Source organism: Peromyscus maniculatus, chromosome 7 (assembly GCF_049852395.1).
Source record: "Peromyscus maniculatus bairdii isolate BWxNUB_F1_BW_parent chromosome 7, HU_Pman_BW_mat_3.1, whole genome shotgun sequence".
Classification (NCBI taxonomy): domain Eukaryota; kingdom Metazoa; phylum Chordata; class Mammalia; order Rodentia; family Cricetidae; genus Peromyscus; species Peromyscus maniculatus.
In genome coordinates this window covers 28,552,337-28,578,674 of record NC_134858.1, presented here as the reverse complement: position 1 = coordinate 28,578,674, position 26,338 = coordinate 28,552,337, and the positions used below count along the sequence as shown (strand labels likewise).

General features: G+C 49.7%; 1 protein-coding gene across 3 annotated transcripts; it reads left to right on the top strand.

The window, feature by feature from the left end:
• The first annotated feature begins 1,822 nt into the window (after positions 1-1,822).
• On the top strand, positions 1,823-26,212 carry Adamts15 (ADAM metallopeptidase with thrombospondin type 1 motif 15). Of its 3 annotated transcripts, none has more exons than XM_006976563.4 (8): positions 1,823-3,205; positions 12,927-13,059; positions 13,526-13,693; positions 13,935-14,218; positions 18,293-18,470; positions 19,605-19,786; positions 19,887-20,062; positions 22,546-26,212. In XM_006976563.4, exons 1-8 carry the CDS (start codon positions 2,249-2,251, stop codon positions 23,318-23,320), a joined length of 2,853 nt encoding a protein of 950 aa, XP_006976625.2. In that variant the 5' UTR covers positions 1,823-2,248; the 3' UTR covers positions 23,321-26,212. The 3 variants fall into 3 exon arrangements, with proteins under 3 accessions (XP_006976625.2, XP_076432032.1, XP_076432031.1); XM_076575917.1 differs by lacking the exon at positions 1,823-3,205 and adding an exon at positions 5,086-5,213; XM_076575916.1 differs by lacking the exon at positions 1,823-3,205 and adding an exon at positions 5,513-5,701.
• The last annotated feature ends 126 nt before the right edge of the window (positions 26,213-26,338 follow it).

The window sequence follows — 26,338 nt, the reverse complement described above, 5'->3', positions numbered from 1 at the left end:
GCCTTTGTACACTGTAACTCCCTCTTACACACATTCCTCCCATATGCCCACTTTCCCTTTCATTTATAGAGTATAAACACCCATCTCTTACTCATTCACATAATGAATTTCAGATCCTTTGTCTCAGTTAAGGAGGGGCCTCAGTAGAATTATGGGCATCTGTCAGTCTTCCTGTTCCAAGGCCCTAGAGGGCTCTTCTAAGGTTCTTTATGGGGAGAAGATAATGGGCAGAAAGAACTCTTCGTTTAGGGACCTGGCCCAGTTTTCTCTTTCTTTGACGATGGAACCCGTTTGCTGGAGTAGCACATCTCTAACACAGTTCCCCAACCCTTTCTCACCACCTTCTTCATCCTTAAACCTGTCACACTCCCCCTCTAGTGTTCTCTTCCGAATGCAACCCAGAGCATTTGTTTCTTGAAAGACTTTCTGCTTACAAGAGATACTAGGTAGGAAAGCCTCCTTCCTCTATATGATTTCTTTCTTGTTGGTGAAAAAAAGAGATTCTGCCCAGATTTGTTTATCTTATTTTATGTATATGAGTGTTTTGCCTGCATGCATGCCTGTGCCTGAAGAGGTTAGAATGCATTGGACCCCCTTGCCCTGGAGTTATGGATGGCAGTGAGTCATTATGTGGATGCTAGGAACTGAACCTGGGTCCTCTGCAAGATGGTGCTCTTAGCCCCTGAGCCACCTCTCCAGTCCCAAATTATGCAAAAACATGAGAAGCTTGAAGTCTAGTGCCACACTCAGTTCCCCAGGCTTATCTCCAAGCTGGATGGGAACTTTACAGCATGATTGTGCTTCCTCCATCTGATCCATACTCTCCCATCCCAGTGCCCTGCCCTATACTTGAAAAGGATCAAATGGCATATAGAAGATGCATGGTCTACTTTTGCTCCTGCCCACCAGTCCCTTGGCTGTCCTGGGTAGAAGAGAAGCAGCATTTGCTTGTCTGTCTCCTTTAGGCACTAGGAAACCGGTAAATGTTAAGTAAGGGCTAGCATGAGCTATACCTCCAGCATGACCTATTTTGAGGGCCCTTTGCTATGTATGCATGGGGAGATGGAGACACTACGTGGCAGGGCATTTGGATTCCCACCTTCGCCTGCTCTCTTCTCTGGGAGATCCGGGCTGTGGGAGGAGGAGTTGAAGATTTCAGTGGCTTAAGACCAGAGAGAACAATCAGATAATTAGGAAGTGATGCGGGTTTTGAGAGTTTGTCATCTTTGTTTGGAAATACAATTTATTTAATTATAAGTTTATAGAATTTAATTTTAAATAATGACTGCGTTGAACAGCTGCCTGGCAGAATTCCTGCAAATCTGACAGCCTGGCTGGGCCCAGACAGCACAGCACTAACCCCACCGGGCAGTCCGTGGACCCGGGTGGCTCTGGGTTCAAGAAGAAGCTGGCTCTGTTTCTTGGAGGTTGCTCTCCCAACACTAAGATGTTTAAAGGGGGTCTCTTTGGCTTGAGGTCTTTTAGGAGACTTAATGGTTAAGAAGCAGCGGGTGGGGCTGCTGCAACCGGAGGAAAGAGGTGGACCTGGAAAAGGGAGTCAGTACTGTCTTAGTTCCTGACTCCCCTAACCGGAAGGCTAAGACTTAGGGAACTCACAGATGCCCAGCCAGGCAGTACTGACTGATGCATCTCAGTACTGGGGTACCTAGGGCAAAACGCGAATAGACTCCAGCGTTGGTTTCTTAGGTCAGCCCACGCCTCCTGCCTCAGCAGAACGCCACTCCCTCCCCGCCAAGTGGCTCTTGTTCAGGAGGCGGGACCGAGTTCTCCGGTGGCCCCTGGAGGCTCCAGGCTGCGAGCTCTGGGAGGCTGGGAGGGGAGTGAGGGGAGAGGCGCTGACTGGGCAGTCCAAAGAGGAGGGGGCCTTTTATAGGCTCGCCCAGCGCCTGGTTTGCTGCACCGCGAGTGGCTGCGGTTAGCGAAGCAGCCCGCTACCTCGCGCCACTTCGCCACGACAAATTTTCGCCTGTGCACTTGACAGCGATCGTACTAAAAGCTCCCAGAGCGCGTTTTGCTTAGGGAGGAACAGGTAGGAGGCGCGGGCTGCCCCGTGCACGCTTGCAGCTCTGGAAGGAGTCTCCACGACTTGGTTGGCTGTCCTTTCTGGTAGCTGCCTGTTGTCCCGGGCGTTGGTTTGTGGGCTACAAGGGGACAGTGCCTGCCGTGGGAGCCGGGCTAAGTCCCATCTCAGAGCGCGGCTGTGCGCGGCTGTGCGCAGCCCGGCGCCATGCTTCTGCTGGGCATCTCAATCTTGGCTCTTGCCTGGCGACCTGCTGGCAGCTCCGAGCCGGAGTGGGAGGTGGTCGTTCCAATCCGACGGGACCCGGACATCAATGGCCGCCACTACTACAGGAGGGGTACGGAGGACTCCGGGGATCAGGGTCTCATTTTTCAGATCACAGCTTTCCAGCAGGACTTTTACCTACACCTGACGCCGGATGCCCAGTTCCTGGCTCCTGCCTTCGCTACTGAGTATCTAGGTGTCCCCTTCCAGAGGCTCACCGGCAGCTCTCTAGACCTGCGACACTGCTTCTATTCCGGGTACGTGAACGCGGAGCCAGACTCCTTTGCTGCTGTGAGCCTGTGCGGGGGTCTCCGCGGAGCCTTCGGCTACCGAGGCGCGGAGTATGTCATTAGCCCTTTGCCCAACGCCAGCGCGCAGGCGGCGCAGCGTCACAGCCAGGGCGCACACCTTCTCCAGCGCCGGGGTGCTCCGGTAGGGCCTTCCGGAGACCCTACCTCTCGCTGCGGGGTGGCCTGGGGCTGGAACCCCGCCATTCTGAGGGCCCTGGACCCTTACAAGCCACGGCGGACGGGCGTGGGGGAGAGCCACAGTCGGCGCAGGTCTGGGCGCGCCAAGCGCTTCGTGTCTATCCCACGGTACGTGGAGACACTGGTGGTGGCGGACGAGTCAATGGTCAAGTTTCACGGCGCGGACTTGGAACATTATCTGCTGACGCTGCTGGCCACGGCGGCGCGACTCTACCGCCACCCCAGCATCCTCAACCCCATCAACATCGTTGTGGTCAAGGTGTTACTCCTAGGAGACCGCGACACCGGGCCCAAGGTCACTGGCAACGCTGCCCTGACTCTGCGCAACTTCTGTGCCTGGCAGAAAAAGCTGAACAAAGTGAGCGACAAGCACCCTGAGTACTGGGACACAGCCATCCTCTTCACCAGACAGGTGAGTTGATCTGTCACCTCTTAGGACTCAACCCCATTTTCTTAGTGTCATTGCGTTTAGCTCTCCAAAGCTCCTTTGTGCCACTCAATGCCTCCTTTAAATTGGTTTCTTCCGAATTCTAGCGTTGGAAGTTCTAATTAGAGCCAGCCTTCTCCTAAGCTCAGCAGAGCTCCACCTCACGTGCTTCTGGGAGGTTGGAGGAGAGTCTGCTTCTTTCGAAGGTGTTGTCTTGACGCAGCCAATCAGCACCTTCTGGATCAGGCGCGGAGGGGCTGGAACCCGGGAAGTTGCCGCCCCTGAGCTGCAGTTTGTCTTCAAGGCTGATAGGAGGCGCTATGAGGATAGTGTTATAGATGGTGGGAATGGGAACCTCCGCCTCCCCTATGAGGGTGGCTAAGTTTTCTCTGACATCTCTAGCAGGCTTACTTTTGCTGAATGTAGTACTGGAAGGTGATTCAAGGTCAATCCCTGCTACATTTCTAGTGGGCAGCATGTCGTCCTTTCTCTGTGTTGGGTCTGGGAATCCTGGACTGAGATGGAGGGGACCGCTACAATAGTTTGTGGGTTGCTGTGAAAGACCAGACTTAAGCATAGTCTCCATTGCTGCTTCTCCCTCCACCCTTCTCTGTCGGGCCTTGTCCAGTGACTTCCATACTGTTCTGAGCATGCAGTGTAGTAAGGGCACCTGTTTGGAACTGGAACTATTTCACTCGGAGTGTCACTAAGAATTGAGCCGGGGAAACTATCTCCCGATTTTCTCCCATCCTTGTTAGTAGATGACGACCCGTTTGAGCAGCTGCATTCTAAGCCGCAGAGCAGACAAGACCGCTCATGTTCCAGTCCTAAGATCCTCCCTTGCTGTGCAAGGTGGTGTGAGCGTAGTCAAGAGCATTTGGACATTCCAGCCGCAGGGCTGAAAAGACACTAAGTTGGGACTAAAGAGATGAACCCAGATGGGGGGAGATAGCCTTGCCTTCCTCATGTCTTTACTCGACCTTCTATCTCAAGAACTGGTGAACATTTAGAACCCTAAGCGTTGACTTAAAAGTTGGGCACTGTGACGATCTGGATTCCTGAAATTCTTTAAACACTGGAGGAATAGAGTCACCCAAGCGCCCCGCTTTCTCTGCTTTGGGGGGCCGTGACTCGAATCCCTGTAGTGCGCTTGTATTTTCGTCCTCATTACCACAGCACTACAGCCACAGCCCAGAGTTCTTGGTTACCTCCATGCCGCTAACTCTCATTGTTACTAAATGGCCACTTAGAGTTGGTCTGGCGCCCAAGAGCTGGAGCCGGAGTCTTCCACAGTAACCCATTTGGCACAGCTAGTCCCTTCCTGCAATGGAACTTCCTCCTTTCCCAGCCTCTTCTCCTCCCACCACCTGGTTTCTCTAGGGAGGTCTTTGGCCTGAGTCTTGTTTCCTTGTACTCATTCTTCCAACTGAGGTTTGTGGAGCGGCCGCAGCCCAGCCCGGCAAGCCCTGCTTGAGTCATGGGGAAACTGCAGAAGAGCCTTCGACTTCTGCACCCAGACCAGCTCTGCAGTCAGATTTCTGGGAGAAAAAAAAAAAAAAAGCAAAGGCCAAGAACAGGATCTCTTAATGGGTAAAGCAGCTGCTGTCCCATCTGCTACCTGAGATGCCCCTGCGGAGGTCGCTCCCTGGCTCTAGAATAACAGACCTCAGTGCAGTTGTGAAGGCTTGAGTTTTGGAACCGACCTCGAGAAGAAGAGCCCCCGCTGGGGAAGTAGGCCATGTCGTCAGAAGGAGATGGCCTTTTTGAAGAAGCAGCAAGCGCACAGCACGGAGCGGGGCAGCTTCTGTTTCTCAGTGGTGTGCTAGACCCCCAGGGGTCCCCCGTGTCATCTGTGCATAATGGGTACAAGCTGCATGACCACTTGGGTCAGAAGTGGTGATGTGCAAGATGTGGCTTAGAAGCTGTTCTCCTCTTAGGCATTTAGAGGGCAGAGCCAGAGAGCAGGGAGTCTGTTGGCAGGCCCATCATCAAGGTATGTGTGTCATGCTTGTATAAACAGCTCCTCCCCCACCTCCTCGCCAGCACAGATTTTGGGGCCTGCTGTACTCTCAGAGTCTTAGGAACTTCTCATTCCTGAGGCAGCCCCCCCTCCCTCACCCCTAGTCTCCCTGGGGAAGGTAGAGTGTTGGATGAGAACACGGGCAAACAGCTGTTCTTTCTAGACCAAGACAAATGGGATCTCCAGGAACCTTAGCTGTCCGGAAGAGGGAATACATTGATCATACAACAAGTGTTTTGACAATTGGAAGAGTTTCTGTAAAGATTCAGAATAAGTTCACGGACAAAGAGAGCACATCTGATTTTGCAAAGCAGCCAGCCTCCAGGCTCATAACAGCAGGGTGAGGTCAGCCCAGGAAAGGAACGAGGAGCTGCCGAGGATCAGAGCCAGAATCATTCTCACTTATTTCTATGAGGAGCACAACAACTCTGGCTTCTTGTTGCACCAGCTGCAGATGCCAGGTATTTCCTGCTGTGACTCAATAGACCCCGATTTCCTGAGTCCTCCTTGATTTCAGGTCCAGTGCCTCTGTTGTTTCAGTAACCCTTTGCGGTAAATGGCTTTTGTCCATTCACTCATCCATTCTCTTGGTACTTCTTGAGCATCTATGACTTCCATGTACTATTCTGGCTGGAGCTGAACATTTGAATAAGGTGTGGCCCAGCACTCCCGTCCCACCAGGAATGATCAGTGTGGCAAAGAGCTGTGTGTGTGTGTTTGTGTGTGTGTGTGTGTGTGTGTGTGTGTGTGTGTGTGTGTGTGTGTGTGTGTGCTCTCTTCCCAGGAGCTGAGGATGCTCTCTAAGAGCCTGGGTGCAGAAAGGGCTCCTGGCAGCACTGAGTGAGGACAGAAGTCTGCTTCTGTGTTGTAAGTGACCTTCAATCCTTCCACCATCTGCTTCACTATTTGTGACATTTCCTCTCTTGACATGACTTCATTTTCATTTTTATGACTTGCAGTTTATGTTTTCCTCCTGCTCTCACTCATTTTATTTTTCTTTGCTTAGAGTCATTTCATGGAATTCTCTTTCGCTTCTTTAACCTTTCCTTTCTTCCACTTTGGGGGTTATCCGGGGGACTCAACTGTCTTTTTTTTTTTTTCCATCCATACTCGGAGCTTTCCCCTCTCCCAACCCTAAAGTTTGGTGCTGATTTTGTGTTCTTCGTCTTGAGCAGTACCACGTCTTGTGTGTGTGCACCCAAGTGAGTGTAGGTACCCGTGGAGGTCAGACATGTAAGATTCCTCCTAGAACTGGAGTCGCAAAGTGGTTTTGAGCTGTTTGACTTGGAGGCTGGGAACTGAACTTCAGATCTTCTGCAAAAGCAGTATGTGCTCTTAACTGTTAAGCCATCTTTCCACACCCTGTGTCGGGGCATGGAATGGGGTGTTTTCTATACTGTGCAAAGCAGAATCTTTCAGGAAACAGAGCCTAATGTTTTCTATAAATCAAATACTTGCAGCAAGGTAGTGCATTATGTGTTCAGATTAAAGGCTATGAATAGTAAGATGATTTGTGTTTTATATCCACCTCCCAGCATGGTGAGAAGGAATTTTTATTCCATCAGGCTCTGGTTTGAAGTCAGACTTTGGAAGATATTGGGAGAGAGGAGACATTTGAGGATTTGGTATTGCCATTTCTTGGTCACAACATGGCAGTGCACCACTGCTTTTGAAATGAGAAAAGGGAGGTGGGGAAAGAGAGGAACAGTGGAATATAGTTGTTCTGTGTCTCATAGAGTGAGTACTCCCCATTTTTTCCTACTCCAAATAAGTAAGCCTAATATTGACGGCAGAAGATGGGGTGGAGGTAGGGAGAATCCTTCCTTCTGTGTGGCATCTTCTAAGTATCCGAGGCTAGTTTGAGTGCATGGGCTCATGGGCTTCTTTCTACTACTGTCTCAGCTTTAGCCTGCCCTTTTCCTCCCTTCCTCCCTCCTCCCTCTTTTCTCCCTCCCCTCCTTCCTATCGCCCTTCTTTCCTTTCCTTCTTTCCTTTCTCCCCCCTCCCCTTTTTGATCTATTCTACTGTACAGTTCAGGTTGGCCTCAAGGCTCCTGCTCGTCCTGCCTCAGCCACCAGAGTGAGGGCTTCCTCTCACCCACCCCCTTTTACTAAAGAAAAACAATGATTTATTCTTCAATTTATTTTATGTGTAGAAGTGTTTTGCCCGCATGTGTGCATGTGCATCACATGTGTGCTTCATCCCCTCGTAGGTCAGAGGAAGGCTTTGAATCCCCCAAAACTGGAATTGTGGGTGGCTGTGAGCCACCATGTGGGTGCTGGGAACTGAACCATGGTCATCTGCAAGCGCAATAAGTAAGAGCAATAACCACCGAGCCATCTCTCCAGCTCCATTCCTTCTCTCTAACTACTGGGTTAGTTAACAAAGATGATATCTCCTGCCTTAGGTATTGCTGCCTACCTTCCTTTGAACCTCACTGTGGTTATCTCATCCCCTCCACACCTCCATGCTCTTCCCGGCCTGTCTTGATCCCTTAACTTGGACACATGGTACAATGGAAATGAATACTTGGCTTGGAGTCAAGCAGAGCTGAGCGAGAATCTCAGCACTTGGATTTCCTACCAGCGGTCAGCTATTTGAACTCCACTACCCTCATCTTTAGAAGGCAGAGCATCATATTCAACTTGGGCAGCTACTTTGAGGATGAGCTGCCTAATCATCTAGCAGAGGCTTCCAATGGTGGCAGCTGCCCTTTTCACTACTTTAGCGGTTGCTTTGCCGATGTCTCTTGTTCTTGAATAAGTACACACGGGTCCTTTGCCAAAAATGTAAATTTGGGATAGCCCTGATTTAAAGCATTTTGTAGCATTGCACTTGCAAGTATGTCATACTTGCCTGATTATTAATACTCTTGTGTTTGTGTGAGGATTGTACATCAGTACTTGGCAGTTCCTTTAAGGCAGGCATCACATCATGCCTTTGTAGCCCCTGCCCGGGCCCATGCATCTGGTAGTTCATCAGGTGCATGGAAGGAAGGTTCAGGGCAAAGTGCTGGCTGCCTGAAGCTGTTGGGTGCTTGAGTACTTTGCCTCTGCCTGGGGACCATTAATCCAGCGTTCAGGCTGTCAGGCTGCAGGGTTGATTTCTTCTGGCGTTTCTTCTTGGCTCTCTGCCACCAGGCTTTGCCCTAGAGAAAGGTGGGGCCCCATGGAGGAGCATGTTAATCCACCCTGGAGTCAGTAGACAGGGTGCACAGCAGGGACAGGGTCAGTGTGTCAGTGCAGGTGTGGGGCGAGGAGCCAGCAGCTTGCTCAACCAGCGTGGCCTCAGCAGATGCTGCTGCGATCATTTATTCTAGCCGGTTCCCTCTCCCTGGGATTCTCCTCACCTGTGGTCACCAGCACTGCCTTGACCTAGTGGTCTGGGTGTGTGTGTGTGTGTGATCATTTCCCTCTTGAGTGTCTTCTGCACCTTCATTCTTGGAGTAGATAATGCACTGCAGAAGGAATCCTGCTAGAACTCAGCCCAGGGGCTACACTCTTACCTTTCAACCTCTACTCTGCCTAACTTGGAGTTCTCTGCAACCCTGGGACAATGACCTACTCTATGTGGCTCTCTTCTGTAAAACAGAGCTTAGTAATGGCATCTCTTCTGAAGGGGGATTCATTGAGTAATCCAGGTAGAACTCTTGCTGCAGCATCTGGAACACTGTGGCAACCCACTAACTGCCAGCTGTCCTCACATAGTTGACAAGTACCCTCTCTTGAAGTGCTGGTTTCTAGAGAGGTTCAACCTTCCTGCAGATGTGTTGGCTTCTGTTCTTCCTCAGCCAGGCAGTTACTGTCCTTTGGACTATTCTAGTCTCTTGTGCTAATTCCACTTCATACCTTTGGAAGGATTTATATGATGGTGATACCACATTTGTTAATAGGAATAGCCCACCTTCCAGGCTTCACTGTACCTTTTTTCTTAGTTTTTTTCTTAGTTGCATAAGCTCCGAATTGTCAGATTTCACTTCTGGAAAAGCAAAGCCATTATTAGAAATCATAAACAAATAGATTTTGTGACAGACGAAATCATGATGACACACAGTACAAATTCATGTGGGAAACAAGCCAGGGGCCCAGTTAACACTTTCTGTTGGTGATCGTTGTATCCTTTGTAGTAGGATGTAAGACCCCGAGCTTCACTTAATAGTACATGGCCTTGGGTGTGTAACTTCAGCTCATCTGCAAACTGACAAGTTGGTTCTGAAGTTCTGGATGGCTATGGACACTGGAATGTCATTTACAAGGAGCCCTGGCTCAGGAACCTGGTTACATAAGAACACATAGATTTTTTTCCCCTCCCTGCCAAAATAAAAAATTTATGGGCTGGATTGTTGTGGTTCCCCTTCCCTTTCCCCTTGTGCTACTGGGAAACAGTGTCTCAGTATCTGCATGTGCACCAGAAGAGATAAGGGAGAGGTCCACAAGGAAGGCAGAGAGTCAGGGATTTGGGCAGCGGATGTATGTGGGGAGCAGTATTGGTGAAGATGTATCTGGCCACCACAAAGTGCCAGTCTTATTTAGACCTCCAAACCTCACCAGGAAAAGTTAGGAAAGCAGAGTCCACGAGGATCAAGTTCTTGGCTCTGATGATTCTTGGATCCTCTGGAAAAGCAGCTGTGATTGTAAGAGAAATGGCAAATTGCCAGAAACAGTGAATCAGGTAGAGACTGGGCTGAAAGATGCCTGCGTCTTCCGGGTAGAAAGAAACAGGGCAATGTCTATACTTTAGAGACCAGTGCCTGAGCTAAAAGAGGTTAGAGCAAACCGAGTGGCTCCGAGTTCATTCAAACAGGGTGGAGACATTCATTCTGTGCCCATTTATGAGGTACATCTGGGCCCTGTGCAAACACCCGTGGGCATTCTCAGCTCAAAATCCCAGGATCACCATTTGCTTCCTTGACTGGGTGAAGGGGGACAGAACTTCTGACCCTAGCAGCATGTCTTCCCATCCTGAAGATGCTGATGACTGGGGGCTATCTGTCCCCTGCAACATCCCTCCCCACAGGGACTTTGCTTATTCCCTTTATTTAATCCATGAAGCTAAGGTTTCTTGATAGAAAGAACAGGTTGCTCCTGCCCAGGAAGGGCCTTCAGTTGCTCATCTGTGCGAGGGAAGATCTACTCTCTAAAGAGGAAAGGCCTTGCTACAGAGACCTCCCAGCTGCAGAGGCTGCTACAGGGAAGTCAGGATCCCATGCCAGCTCTTGCTCTGGTCTGGTCACTTTCGGGCAGTGTGGGAATGAGCAGGGGCAGAGGAGCCTGCCTTTTCCTGTGAGTTGTATTGCTCAGCGTGCATCAGTAGATTAGAGGCCCCTATGGTTCTTTCTGTTCTAAAAGTAGGTCATGCTGTGTGTTCCTGTCAAAACCAGCAGGGCCAGAAGGGGCTGAGCCCTTCGGACTGGAGAAGGAAGGAGAAGAGGTTTAAGTCATGGGAGGGTTCGAGTTCTAGTTGAGAACTGGCTCTTCCCTTGAGTAGCAAACTGAGGCTTTAAGGAAAAGAGGCACTTGGCCCAAGACACATAGCCGCTTAAGTAACGGGACCTAGATCTCTTGGTTCTTGTTCCTGTGTCCCGTCTCTCTTGCCTGAGGTCAGCCTGAGTGTGTGGGTGGCCTGCAAGCCACAGACTGTTCTTGTCCTGGAGGCTGGAGGCTTAAGCTGTAGGTCTGGAATCTCCAGATCACCACCTCCAGCAACAGAGGTCTGTGCTTTAGTGTCCGTGGGCACATGATGCTTTGGCCTAGCCTTGTCTTAAGGGTTAAGTTCTGTATTAAGAAATACATGAATTACTGTGTATTTCTTTCATATCTTCCTCTTTCCCTCCTGTCCCAAGCTCGTCTGTGATCTTTTGACAGGGGCTGTTTCTTAGGTTTTTAGGGCTCTCGGGAGAACTTTCTGGGAGGTGAGGTCTTTGGAAAGGGAAGGGCACCAGGTCAGGAAGGGAAAGGAGTTGGAGGTCTCTTGTGAAGTTCCTGGAGGTGTTACACTGTTCACACAGGCTGTAGCACAGAGGTAGGGCATGCAGAGCACCTGTCACTGACTCTGGCACCTCGGGTTCAGGCTGGTCACCCTCATGGTTCTCTGGCCAGAAAAACTGTTAACTCATTAGTTGTGATTATCACCTGACCGTGGGAAGGCAAGTTTGACTGCTCAGGTGGTAAACTTCTGAGTGCTTTGGATTAAGTTTTTGCTGATTCTCTCTGTACTATGACCACTTTCATCTCATGCCTTCTGGCCCCACGAACCCTGTTGCTTCCTACCATCCCCAAGATCAGCATACACACACACACACACACACACACACACACACACACACACAGAAAGATACACAAAGGAAACAAAATTGAGTAGAGCTCTGCAGATATGCTTACCTTGACCTCCCGGTTTTCACAGGAGAACATGGCAGCTTATTCTTAAGCATTGCTGAGCCATAGGCTGTGACATCCAAATCCCCAGTCACACAGACCCTTAGATTGTGACTCTTCTGTGTGACTTGAGCCTCCCCAAGCATAAGCTTCTTTGTGGGAGGGGATAACTAGCCAATACTTCAGTGGACAGTAGTGAGGATTAGATAGAGTCATACATGTGGAATTCGTGCCTGGTGTTGGCTCTTAGTGAACCATGGTCATGATTAATTATGATCATGGGCTTACTTTCCACCTTTCAAAAATAGCTGTGATGATATATCTACCTTCTAAGACTGTTGTGAGGGCCAAATCTCCATATATTTAAAAAAACAATGACATAAAGGAGAGTACGTTGGTGTGACTGATTTAACATCCACCTTCTGAGAGGAACAAATTGTACACGAGTATTGTCCCATTTCCAACTTCTGGGTTCTCAGGGTTTCTAGATGCATCCATGGCCTATAATACTGAGCAAGGCTTTTGGGATTTCCATTGGTGGAGTCCCATTTTTCATTTAGCATCCTCTGGAAATAGTTCCTAATACAGTGTGCTGCTGGGAGGCCTAGCTTCTGCACCAGCAGGCTTCTAGATAAGAAAGGGGGACCCTCCCACTTAGGTGATGATCTCTGTCTTTTATTCCTAGCGACCCTTCAGTCTGTGCTCCCCTTGAGCTCTGGTAGCTCAATAAACTTTGTGTAGACAGTGGCTCAGGTTCACTCTTCTCTGCTTCCTGTCAGCTCAGGGAAGCCAAGTCTCTGGCTGGGGTAGATCCTTGGCTGGCCAGCCTATGGCTGAGAATCTGAACTTGATTCATAGTTGTCCAAAAGGCAGTCACTCAGCAAAGACAGGGACTGCTCGGAGCTGCCCGTGGATGGGGAACATGGTTGCTTTCTACCCCTGACATGCCTCAGGGAGCTGTGATCAGAACCCCGCCCTACTGTGGGAGTCACTCTTTTCCTGACCTTCTCTATATAAAGCTGTGGTCCTTGTAGTCTAATTCTGTACCTCCTAATTTCCTCCCACAGGACTTTCCTGGGTAGGGCACAGTCTTCTCAGTGAGCCATGGAGCTTTCTTCTTGGGGCCACTTCCTTCAGCCTGGGCTGATTCCTTGAATAAGGCTCCACCAACCTTTAGCGAGAAAGATCTGGCTGAAAGACACTGGGGCTAGACGGCAGCAGCAAGACTCATAGAATGCCCTTTGTTTTCGCCCGGCCCCTTCTGTTCCCATCTCTAACTTTCATCTGGCTCCTCTTCTCCTCCATCTGGCAGGACCTCTGTGGGGCTACCACCTGTGACACCTTGGGCATGGCTGATGTGGGTACCATGTGTGATCCCAAGAGAAGCTGCTCTGTCATCGAGGACGATGGGCTTCCGTCGGCCTTCACCACTGCCCATGAGCTGGGTAAGGCTGGAGGGGAGGGATGTTGACCTCTGGGGTTGATCTGGATTTGTGATGGGTGCTTTGGAGGGAGAGGAAACATTTATATTTGATTTCTCATATTTTGGCACTGTAGGCATCCATTCTTGGGGCCAGCATCTGCCTTGGCATTGGCTTTAATTTTTTTCTAATTTCGGAAGCCCAGTTGACACCTGGGCACTTTGGGGAGAACACCTTAAAGACAAGGTGACACACTGCTGTCCTTCCCTGGCTCACAGCCTGATGAAGGAGAGGGGAGACACAAGCTTGTGTCCTTCAAGACACAAGTTAGTCTGTAGGACATCTACACAGAAGACAGTGGACAGGTGCCAGGGACCAGCTTGAAAACCATCACCGGGTTTTCTTGCTTCTCCATCTCCTCTTGCAGCCCCTCCTGCCTGTTCTCAGCCCTCTGCTCCTGCCTCCTGAATCCTCTTGTCTCATCCCACAGGCCATGTGTTCAACATGCCTCACGACAACGTGAAAGTGTGCGAGGAGGTGTTTGGGAAGCTCAGAGCCAACCACATGATGTCTCCGACACTCATCCAAATTGATCGTGCCAACCCCTGGTCAGCCTGCAGCGCTGCTATCATCACTGACTTCCTGGACAGTGGGCACGGTAACCCGGGAGACGGAGAGGAGCAGGGCTGAGCGGGAAGACCCTCACTGTTTGTCCTCGATGGCGGTGTTTACCCTCTCTCTACAAGTCCTCTGTACCTGAAAGATGACAAAGAATTGGGCTCTGACATGGCTCTACTCTAGTCATCCCTTACTTCACTTCCCCTTACCATTTAGATTCTAAGCCAGCCAGGCCTCGATTTCCCCAGCTTGTCCTAACACATGTCCTTGGATCTGTGCAGGTGACTGCCTCCTGGACCAGCCCAGCAAGCCCATCTCCCTGCCCGAGGACCTGCCAGGCACAAGCTACAGTTTGAGCCAACAGTGCGAGCTGGCCTTTGGGGTGGGCTCTAAGCCCTGCCCTTATATGCAGTACTGTACAAAGCTGTGGTGCACAGGCAAGGCCAAGGGCCAGATGGTGTGCCAGACCCGCCACTTCCCTTGGGCAGATGGCACCAGCTGTGGTGAGGGCAAGTTCTGCCTCAAGGGGGCCTGCGTGGAGAGACACAACCCAAACAAGTACCGGGTAAGCTCTTATGTCAGGGAATGCTGGGAGAGGGACGAGCCTGGATCTCCACTGCCTTGGTCTTCAATGGAAGCTGTTGGTCACGTTACGACTGTGCCACATTGCATTACTGTGCCTCCATTTCTGTCTGTGGTCTCCTCTCTGTCTTTGTCTCTGTCTCTGTCTCTCTCATGTGAGCACACCAGTGTGTGTGTGTGTGTGTGTGTGTGTGTGTGTGTGTGTGTGTGTGTGTGTGCATATACGCATTTGCCGGAGATTTATGTCAGGTTGTTTTGCTCAATTGATGTTCCACTTTTTTTTCTTCGAGAGAGGGTCTCTCACTGACTCTAGAACTGTCTAGTGAGCCCATAGGTTACACCAACCTCTGCTCTGTATCACTGAGGTCACAGCCACCCACTACATCTAACTCTATGTAGGTGCTGGAGGTCTGAACTGAGGTCCCGTACTTGCCTAGCAAGCGCTTTATCCACTGAGCCACCCCCTCAGTCCCCTGTTCTTGTTTTGACACTAAGACTGGAGAAACACTATAACAAGCCAGATAATGTCATGAGGCTTTGATACATGAGATAAAGTCTTTGGCGGTACTGGGGACTCTCAGCTCCAAGCCCTGGGCTTTCCTGTGTAGGGTGGCGCTCTGGGATAGAGCTGAAAGTCTTAACGTGAGTTTTAATTCTCCAGCTCTGTGTTTCTTCCCTCATCAACCATTTCTGTATCCAGGGATGTGGGATCACACAGATGAACCAGGTGTAGGAATGAAATGAAGCAAAACCCCGGGCATGCTGCAGTAACTGGACACATCGTGAGCTCAGCTACTGTTGTGCTTATCTTTTTTTTTTTTTTTTTTTTTTTAGCTGAAATATAATTGAACAGAAGTTTCCCCCAGATAAACAACATTGTCAGTTAAGCTGGACCAATAGCACCAAAATATTCTCTGAATGGAATTCAGAATTTATAGTCTTTAGGGCTCATGTTAGGGAAGCAACAGAATCTGTACTTTTCCAGGCAGGAACAAGAAGTCTGTCCTTGACCCTGGAGATGACTACCCCTCTCCTACCCTTGTTCATAGTCCGGAGAGGATACACTACAGAGTTTCAAAGAAGCAACATTACAAAAAAGTGTCTGGGAATGGGTGTGGTGCAGAATTATTTTCTTAAAATCCTTTTCTGTGACCTGAGAATATGTCCTTAACTAAACCTTCAGCTACTTACTAGGCCAAATCCTTTGAGGAGGAGGAAAGCCGTGAGGGGTAGCAGGATATCAGTGGGCCGAGGGGGAGCAAGGCCAGAAGTGGTCCGAGTGAAGCATGTGGAAGCAGGCTCCTTGGCTATGCAATATTAGGTAGGCAGTTTGGGAGGAAGGTTGTATTTGGCTTGATGGTCACGCTGATGAGTTCAGACTAGAAGGTTCTGAGGACAGAGGAGTCCAGAGGATGTTGGACACAGGCAACATTGCCAGGACACACAGTCTTTCCACTACACTCTCAATGTCTTTTCTGAACAGCTGCTTCACCATCCTGTGAGCTGAAACCTGCCCCTTCACGGGGGCATTACCTTAGTCGGTCAGAGCCCAAGGGCTTATCCTATACATGACTGCAGCCTTGAGGGAGTCCTTCAGCTTTCCTGTTCATAACATCTGTCCGACCACAGTGTCCTCTCTTCCCACTTATTTCTATCTAGGTTTGGGATTCCAGAAATTCTTCAGTCTGGACCTGTAGTCGTTCATACCACTGCCTGTTTCTCTGCTGCCTTCTCATGCCCTGCTTCTTCCCTGTTGCGCTGAGAGACTGCCCCCTCACCCCATCCCTCTGTGTCACGATCTCTTAGATTAGTCACCACCTTGGTTCAGTCCAGCTCACCCTCTTTCTCATAGGTGCCCGCATAGGTGGATGTGGCTGGAGTAAAATGTACCACTGTGCTCGCTGGTCTCAGTTTACATAAAAACCCTGGGAACTCAAATGGACCGATACAGTGTGTGGAGGACGGAGGTCAACCTTGGATGTCCTTCCCTGTGTACACTGGAGGAGCTGTGTGCCACTGAGCCTCGTCTCCAGCCCTGAACTACTTCTGTGTTTAAGTGAATCTTGGCAAGTCCGTTTGGACACCTGATAAACATTTTAAACATGGCAGCCATAAAACTGGGCTCCTCACCACATCCCCTAAACCTGCTTTGGCAACCGCACCTTCCAGTTGTTTATGCCAAAACCATTTGCTCATACACGTAACATCTGATAGCTCAGCCATTCCCATTGACCCTGTGTTCAGAATCGACCCAGAACCTCATTTCTCACTGCTTCCTTGCTGTCAAATCGTTCCAGGCCACATTCCCTCTTCCCTGGAATTTGGCAGTTTTTCCACATCTGCTCTCTGCATTTCTGATTCTCACAGACTGTCGTGAACAGACCAGCAGCCAGTGGGATCCTTTGAAAATAGGAGTTAGGCTAGGCCACTGCCTACACCTACAGGGCCTTCTTCATACTTAGCTTGGAAGGAGACAGCGTAGTCTCTGCCTCCATGGCCTACTTCTGGTTTCCTGCTAACACTGCTGTGATAACGTTGAACCCTCCATGCATCCTTTCTTGGCCATGTCTCTTGCTTCCCCTGCTTGGACTACTCTTTCCATAATACCTACCTGGCTCATACCCATAATTCTTCAAGGCAGGTGCATATCTGAGAACCCAGAAGTCTCTTACACAGAGCAGTCTACCTCACAAAGGCTCCTGTTAGCCCTACTGCCTCCTACTTTTAACCCCATCAGATACACACAAACTCCAGCTCGATTTTACTGTCTGTCTTCCCCTCATTGGGCTGTGGTGGCTTTTAGGGGAGGGGCTTACTGCACCTAGTGCCAGGTATACAGTAGGAAGTGAGCAAATATTAGTGAATGAATGGATGAATGGCAGGCACACAATGAAAGTTTTTGTACAAATAGGTGGAAAAGATTCTATCAAATAGATTTTGTCTACGGTGCTGAATACTGAAGAGAAGCTGAGATGTGAAGGCCTGGGTACAGTCACTCATTCTTTAGGTGACACTGCTGACTTTAGAGAGGGCACCTTCATGAGGGGCTACCCACATGTGGGAGGCTACAACATGCAGGCTTCAGAGAAGCTCAGATAAGGGAAGAACAGACACATAGTTGACTCTTAGAACACGAAGGAAGGAATGTTAATGCTTTGTGCAAGTAGTTCCTGCATAGGGCCATGTGGTCGAGCATCTATGGATGCTCCATGAGTGACAGCTATACTTCCAGCTCAGCCGTATCTCTGTGCCCAACTGACACGTGTTCCGGGAGTGAGAAGCCAGCCTACTATCATCCTACAAAAAACACAATTAAGATGATAAATCTTTCATCCTCTTAAACAAATGAGCAGATGATGACATCAAACTCACCGTAATTTATCCCAAAGCTGGATAGTGGCTGAGGGTTGCTTCATGCTCTCTCGGCACAAATGTTAGCATTGCTGATGCATGTGATGCCTTGAACTTTCTCAAAGGCAGTCCTGATGGAGGTCAAAATCATTCTGGTTTGGTAGAAAGTCAGGACGTTGGCTGTTGGTTACACTGGCCCAAGGTTTGGAGCCAACTATTGATACACTAGCTGCATGCAGGGAAGACTTGGAAATCCGTCATGGAGGCAGGCCAGGGGCTTTCATACGTGCCACCCAATTGGAATCTTCCATGCAACCTCAGATCTGAGTGTTTCTGGTCTCATTTCGTGCAGGTGAAGTGTGAAACCTAGGGAGGTTTGGCTACCAGCTAAACCCACTCCTGTGGAGCAGGCAGAGGCAGGTGTAATAGTCAGTCCACCAGCTTCACAGCCCAAGATGCCTCTTCCCAGAACTCTCATTTCCAACAGGGAACAGTGGGTGTTTGCTGATGAATCAGTTTAAGTGTTGGGTGGGTCTTGAACACACAGACTGTTTGCTTATCATTTTTGTAAAATCTCATGATACAAAGTGGACTTCATTCTAGAGAGGAGGGCTGGGAACTGAGAGCTTTCACTGGGAGCTTCCGTAGGTGAGGGGCTGGGTGTGGCACCTGGGCCTGCTGGAGAATAATCTGCTCTTCCACACAGGTGGACGGCTCTTGGGCCAAGTGGGAAGCATACGGCCCCTGCTCTCGCACCTGCGGTGGGGGCGTGCAGTTGGCCCGGAGGCAGTGCAGCAACCCTACCCCTGCCAACGGCGGGAAGTACTGCGAGGGAGTGAGAGTGAAATACCGATCCTGCAACCTGGAGCCCTGCCCCAGCTCAGGTGAGGAGACAGGACAGCGGGAGCCTGGGCCTCCCTCCGGGCTGTGTGCCTGGAGGTCACTCTTGCTCACAAACCTTGCCATCGATATCTGCGTTCTCAGGAAAGAGCCCAGCACAAGTTTACAAGTGTAAACTCTCCTTGGCACCATCCCTTTAGCCGTTCAGCTTTGGCAAGAGTGTTTTCTCCTTGCTGCTTAGAGCGGGAGGCTGACTGGATCAAGGGATGGGCCTCTAGAAGTCTTCACTTTAGACTGTTTGTTTATTACTCACAAGCCTACCTTGTAAGCAGGAATCCAGGGTCCATAAACTTGGTGGGAAAAATTTATGTTTTAATTTCCAATGATGCTTCTATCCTAAAACTTAGACTCTTCTCAAATTAGAAATTTAGCACTTTTTTTTTTTTTTTTTTTTTTTTTTTTGAGGACAGGTCTCACTGTGTATCCTTGGCTGGTCTTGAACTCACAAAGATCTGCCTAAAGAGATCTGAGATCAAAGGCATGCACCACCCTGCCCAGCTCAGTGCTTTTAAATTTACCTTTCCACCTAAAATTCAATATTTTCTTCACTTGGGCAACAAAGGACAATAGCAGTATAAATTCCTGTGACTTTGTCATCAGCTGAAACTATGACTATCTTTACATGGTACTTCAATTGTTGAGGAAGTCTCACAATGCCTTTCTGTTCATCCTAACCTCAAAATTATGGCGGTTATATGAGTCATCATTGAGTATTGCTTTTTTAATGCATTACCAAGAGCACATACGTCAGAAGTTTCAAAGTATATCAATAGTTGCTTATCAATAGAATTGGTATTCTTGTAAATGATATAATTTGTGTAATGCATTTAACAACGTAATGAGAAGAGATTTAATTAATAGGGTGCTGAAGGGTTTCATCATACAAAAAATGTTTAGGACGCCCATTATAGAGGAAAATTGAGGCTAGGTATTGGAGAAGGTGGTTGTGGGATGTCTTATTGTGTACATGGTATCTTTTGGTTCCAGACAGCTTTAATATTTGGAGGTAGGGATGACTATCATATGGCAGAGGGGCTTTTAGAGCTGGGAGGGACGCTGTCTTTTGTATCTTCCTTGGCTCTTTTTTAGCTTCCTTTATGTGCTTCCTTCCTGTCCAGCCTCTGGCAAGAGCTTCCGGGAGGAGCAATGTGAGGCTTTCAATGGCTACAATCACAGCACCAACCGGCTCACCTTAGCTGTAGCATGGGTACCCAAGTACTCAGGCGTATCACCCCGGGACAAATGCAAGCTCATCTGCCGAGCCAATGGCACTGGCTACTTCTATGTGCTAGCACCTAAGGTGAGTGTGCAGGGACAAGAGACAGGGCCAGAGACTAGTCTTCTTCAGAGGCACACCTCACTGAGCCGCCCCTCTCTCTTTTCTCTGGGGAATGCCGTAGGTGGTGGATGGTACGCTGTGTACTCCCGACTCCACCTCGGTCTGTGTCCAAGGCAAGTGCATCAAGGCTGGCTGCGACGGGAACCTGGGCTCCAAGAAGAAGTTTGACAAATGTGGGGTGTGTGGCGGAGACAACAAGAGCTGCAAGAGGGTCACAGGGCTTTTCACCAAGCCTATGTAAGTTCTGGGCCCTGGAGGGTACAGGCTAGGGGGATGGGAGTGGTGGTGGTGGAGGTGGAATTACTCCTAGGCATCGAAAGCTTGGCTTAGAGTGGAGTGAATGTTAGTGTGGGTGTATTGTTGTATTGTTGGTGTCAAGGCCACCCGTACTCTTTTTGGGCTGATAATCCATCTATGTATCCATCCATGTGTTCATGTATCCATCCATGTGTTCATGTATCCATCCATTCAGCCAGTAAACAAAGATGAAGACACACCCCAATGGGAGATGAGATTTGGGGAGATGGAAATGTTGCTAGGATCTGTCTAGTATTCTAGAGCTGGACTGTGTTGGCTAGTTTGATGTCAACCTGACTCACGTTAGAGTTATCAGAGAGGAGGGAGCCTCAGCTGAGAAAATGCCTCCATAAGATGAGGCTATAGGCAAGCCTCTAGGACATTTTCTTAATTAATGATCGATAGGGGAGAGCCCAGCCCATAGTGGCTGATGGTCCTGGCTTCTAAGAAAGCAAGCTGAGCAAACCAGTAAGCAGCATTCCTCCATGACCTCTGCATCAGCTCCTGCCTCCAGGTTTCTGCCTCATTTGAGTTCCTGCCCTGACTTCCTTCAGTGATGAGCAGTGGTGTGGAAGCCTAAGCTAAAACCCCCTGACCTCTCCAGCTGCTTTTGCTCAGGGTGTTTTGTCACAGCAATAGTAACCCTAACGCAGACAAGGATGGAGCTGTTGTCAGATCTCAGGTCTCTGATTTCTGCATGACCTCGGGCAAGTGCTTTAGTCTTCAGACTTCTAGACACTTAGTTGTAGATGGATTTCATATTTAGTCTCATGAAGAGGAAGGAACTTAATTTTAAAAAGTTAGTACAGCACCCGGTGTGTGACAAATGCTTAATACATGCTCATGAGGGAAAAGAGGTGGCATGAGACAGTCACCAGGCTTTTGTGGGCCTTGAGGTCCTGGCCCTGGGATCACATTGAGAAGAGAATGAATGAAGTCTCAGCAGCCAGGGAAATGTGCCCCATAATTAGCTTCTTTTAGTCCAAACTCCAGTGTCTGCAGCTTAGCAGCTGGAGCTTTATGAGGCTGACCACACCCTCCGTTGGAAGTCCTAACCTATGTTCTGGAAGAAGCAGGGTGAACAGAGCATGAGAGATCTCAGTTGGGAGCCCGGTGTATGGTTAACCAAAAATTCATGGGACCAAGTGCAGAAGAGAGAAAGACCAGATGGTCTTCCTGGAGTTGGACTGCCCCCTCTGGACATGACATCCTCTATTGAGCCCCTAGGGGTGCACAGGGAAGACCCCAGCTCCTTTTCTCCGAGCTCAGTTGTTGCTGATACAGAGTTTTTGAAGCTGTCTTTCTGAAGGACATGCAACAGGGTGGTTACATGAGGTGTTTAGAGGAACTGAGTGGAGCCTGAGGAAGCATCTGCCTTAACTTAGCCTGTGTGGATGAGGATGCAGGAACCCAGAGCAACGAGCTGACTTACTTAAAGGGAGTTGATATCTGAGTCAAGGCCTAATTCCTGACCCTGACTCCAAGGTCATTACTCTGACCGCATCCAATAACCAACCTTGGACTTGATCACTGTATACTTACATCCTCTCCACTCTCCTCATAATACCTTATGCCTTTTGAGTCTTCGGTGTCAGGTGCTCTGCTCTGTGATTGATGTTCTGTGGGCTTCCTTACCCCGGGACAGTTCTGTGGTGTGTGAAGTTATGAGCTCCATTTTTCATGGGTGAGGAAACAGACTTAGAGATGCTGAGACGTATCCAAGATCAACAGCCACATAAGGGGGAGTGCTTCTTTCTAAGCCTCAAACTTGCCTTTTTATTATTCTCTGGATTCACCCAAAAGACAAATTTACTGAAGGACCAAAAGATCACCATGTCCTACAGCCTAGGCATTCAGCTTAACTGAGTCTGACTTTCAGCTTTCTGACTCCTTGAGCTCTGGATGGTGGTCATTAAGCAGCCTTACTCTGTAGCTGGAGTTATCTCCAGTCCTGCCCAGAAGCCACTCAGACTCAAATAAACACATAGATGCTTATATTATTTAAACTGTTTGGCCTAATGGCTCAGGCTTCTTGCTATCTAGCTCTTATATCTTAAATTAACCCATTTCTATAAATCTATGCCCTGCCACGTGGCTCGTGGCTTACCAGTACTTTACCTCCTGCTCCCCATGGTGGTTGCTGGCAGCAACTCTCTGCCTCAGCCTTCTTCCGCCCAGCATTCTCTTCTCTCCTTGTCCTGCCCACACTATCCTTCCTGCCTGGCTACTGGCCAATCAGCATTTTATTTATCAATCAATCATAGCAACATATATTCACAGCATACAGGACATCCCACAGCATTACCCTCTGCTGCCATTTTTTTTTTTGTGATGTATCCCAAACCCATAATCAGTTCTTACTTTGAAGAGGATAAAGGATGTTGCCTTAAGCATCTGTATAATGTATAATCTCTTTACTCTAGGCACGGTTACAATTTTGTAGTGGCCATCCCTGCAGGGGCCTCCAGCATTGACATCCGCCAGCGTGGCTACAAGGGGCTCATTGGGGATGACAACTACCTGGCCCTGAAGAATAGCCAAGGCAAATACCTGCTCAACGGACACTTTGTGGTATCTGCTGTAGAGCGGGACCTGGTGGTAAAGGGCAGCCTGCTCCGGTATAGTGGTACTGGCACTGCAGTAGAGAGCCTACAGGCATCTCGTCCCATCCTGGAGCCGCTGACCGTGGAGGTCCTGTCGGTGGGGAAGATGACGCCACCCCGGGTGCGTTACTCCTTCTATCTGCCCAAAGAGCCTCGGGAGGACAAGTCCCCTCGCCCCAAGGACCCCCGGGGTTCCCCAGTGCTGCGCAACAGTGTTCTCAGCCTTTCCAACCAAGTAGAGCAGCCAGACAACAGGCCACCTGCACGCTGGGTGGTAGGCAGCTGGGGGCCTTGCTCGGTAAGCTGTGGCAGTGGCCTACAGAAGCGAGCAGTGGACTGTCGGGGCTCCCTGGAGCAGCGAGGAACCTCTGCTTGCGAAGCCGCGCATCGGCCAGTGGAGAAACGAGCCTGTGGGGAACCCTGTCCAACCTGGGAGCTCGGCAACTGGTCGCCCTGTTCTAAGAGCTGTGGCCGAGGATTTAAAAGGCGTCCGCTCAAGTGTGTAGGTCACGGAGGGAGGCTGCTGGCTCGGGACCAGTGTGACCTACGGCGCAAGCCCCAGGAATTAGACTTCTGTGTCTTGCGGCCCTGCTGAGGGGGACTATCTCTTCCACTCCTTTATTCTCCACCCACTGTTGTGCTGGTGCTGCGGTCAGCTGGAGCAGAGGATGGCGGTCAGTGGCCTGTGTCACAGTGTCACTCAAATCCAGAACAAGGACCATGGGTCTGGGCGAGAGGTTCCTTCCTCCTTGGACTGGGCAGGGGGAAGCTAACTAATGCACAGTCTACCTCATGCCCTGCTCCTCGGGGCCCAGTTGTGGGGAGAGGCTTCAACAGATGGGTGCTGGGCAGAAGGTGCTGAAGCCCAGCTTCCAGGAACCTGGAAGTTGGGTGCCTTCCAGGCAGAACATCAGGGACCTTGGCCCCCCTAACGGAGGCCACAGGCTGCTGGAAGAGCCATGGCCTGCAGCTTGGCACCCTCAGGTGATCCCAGGAGCTTTGACATATCCCTGAACAAGGCAGGGTTCTCACGGTGCTTTCAACCCTCTTTCTTTCTGACTGATGTGGACCTAACAGTAAAATTGTTCAGGTGTCACTAGAAGCCAAAGGGACAAGGAGATGGGGTTCATTTGGGTGCAACTTCCCTGTCTGGGAAAAGGTGGATATGTACAGGGAGTTCCATGTTTGCTCTTCTTCCATCGTGGCCCCCCTTGAACAACCAGCACCTTGGAACCCGGATGGCCAGGGCATTAGATCTGTGGAGGCAGCACTGATGTGGCCCCTGAGGCTTTGTAGGCAGCCAGGGAAACTGCAGGGACCTCTTCTTGGTCAAGAGAGCAACTATGGCAAACAGAGGCTGCCACTTAAAAGGGGAGATGATTTGATGACTGAAGCAGGGAACACGAGAGATCTAGAAGGTTCTGCTCTCACTGGGGTGAGGATGGGTAGGTGCTGAGCTGTGGGATCTGACTTTAGGGATGTCACTCTGGGCTGGGGGAAAAGGAGTTCTCATGATGAAGACACTGCATGGCCCCAGGGAACTTCCACAGTGACCATAGCCCTGTACCCACAGAGGGAAGAGTGGGTGTGCCTGGGAGGGTGAGATGCTGAACACCACCTGCTGACAAGTCAGTCTTCTTCCCTGGCACCTCCTGCTGTCTCCTGTGGGCATGCTACATCACATCTCCAAGTCTTCACCTTTCTTGTAGGTAAATGGGGTTCATTGTTTGCTACCTCAGATCATGCTCTCTAGGACAGAAGTAACGTGATGCTTCCACCATACTCAGTTATCATCATCGTAGCTGGAGCTGCCCAGCCACAGAGCTGAGTGTGTGCGTGGATTCCTGTTTCTCACAGCCTGGCTATCTGCTCTGCTGGAGCTCAAAATATGAAGACAGAATAGGGTGGAGTGTCTTTTTCTTCAGGTTCCTTGGGACCAGGTTTTAGGAAACACCAAGAATCAATGCTCTGACCTAGGGACTCTTGGAAGCCACCATCAGAACTACTGGAGACCCATCTGTCATTCTTGTAGACGTGTCAGGGAAATAGGAATCCAGGTATTTCTTACAGTAGGGTATCTCTTGAAGACCCAGAAGCTCCAGTGTATATAGGGTATCTTCAAAGAATAGGCATCGTGTCCAGGGTCTCAATGGAGGACTTGATGGAGAGAAGACCAAAACCCTTATCTTCACTGTGGGGGAGAGGAACCAATGTCAGTTCTTTTACATGTCCCCTGGTAGTCAAAATCTACATACTGGCCAGAGGCCAGTTTAGCCTCTAGGACAGTGGTTCTCAACCTGCAGGTTGCAACCCCTTTGAGGGTAGAGTGACCTTTTCACAGCGGTTACATATCAGATATCTCGCATATCAGATATTTACATTATGATTCATAATAGTAGCAAAATTACAGCTTTGAAGTAACAATGAAAATAATTTTATGGTTAGGGGGAGGTTACAACATAAGGAACTGTATTAAAGGGTCACAGCATTAGGAAGGTGGAGAATCACTACTCTAGGGTGTTATTCTAACGCTGGTTGATCTCTGGGCTGGAGACCTTGGATAGAGCTCCTACAGCAGGTGAAGGGCATGCAACCCTCTGAGGCTGGGCTGCAGTCACCATCGAAGGAGAGTGTGAGGGGGAAGCAGGGAGCACTGCAGAGCTCTAACAACAAAAGGACCCCAGGGCCTGAGGCCAGCTGATGACAGCGTGGCGCCCCGTGCTTGGTGCATTCTATGTCTACAAGTAGAGGTGGTGCTGGGCTGTGCAGACAGGGTTAGGGGTAGGGGCAGGTGGGAAGCAAGGTGACCGGCCTCGAACGGAGCAGTATTGCTGTCAGCTATTTTACAAAATCTTTCAAGGAAGGATGGCCACTCTTGTTCCTGACACATGCCAGGTGTCCACACTCTTTTTTTTTCCCTGTCACAATAGTTTTTATTTTTGATTTATAAATTTCTTCTTTTTTAAAAGAAGTATGACGGAGACAACTTGGGAAGTTCGTCTTGCCTTTGAACATTTTCTGTCAACCTGTGCTGAGCAGAGATGAGGTCAAGGCACAGGTTTCTTGTGATGGAATAAGAAGTCCAAGTGATGTCCCATGACTGTGGAGAAGAACACTCTGGTGGCTCCAGGAACTTCTTCACTGGAATATGGACCAGTATGACTTCGGGTTCGGGATCCCCTACCCTCCTTTACCTATTGTGTGCACTGATTGGAGGATTTATACCCAAACACCCTCTTATGGACTTGGCCATGTTGGGGGAGGGGCTGGAAGGAGCCCAGCTTGGAAGTCAGCTGCTGGAGACTCTAGACACTGTTGTTGGTAGAGCCCCTTCCCCGTCTAGGCTTGCTTCTTTTGCATTTTGTGTACTGCAGAAGGATGAGAGGGTCTGGGGACTGGCTGAGCGTGTATACTGTGTATACATGGGAGGTGGCTGCTGAGGTGACAGCAGCCTACTCCTAATAAAGTTGGATGTATTTAAAACTTGCATCTTGTTTCTGTCACTGTATCTCATCCGTGGATACATTCTTCATGCTATGGTGGGGGTGATGGGGACAATGGCCTCAATGGCAGCCCCACCCAACCCTTCGAAGTCTCAGTTGATCAGGAGGTA

Bases quoted from the DNA above. Each gene is read 5' to 3' on its own strand.
- Adamts15 (XM_006976563.4), top strand. From the start codon at position 2,249: ATGCTTCTGCTGGGCATCTCAATCTTGGCTCTTGCCTGGCGACCTGCT. The intron at 19,787-19,886 runs GTGAGTGTGCAG...GGAATGCCGTAG, and splicing joins TCTATGTGCTAGCACCTAAG to GTGGTGGATGGTACGCTGTG. The intron at 20,063-22,545 runs GTAAGTTCTGGG...TCTTTACTCTAG, and splicing joins GGGCTTTTCACCAAGCCTAT to GCACGGTTACAATTTTGTAG.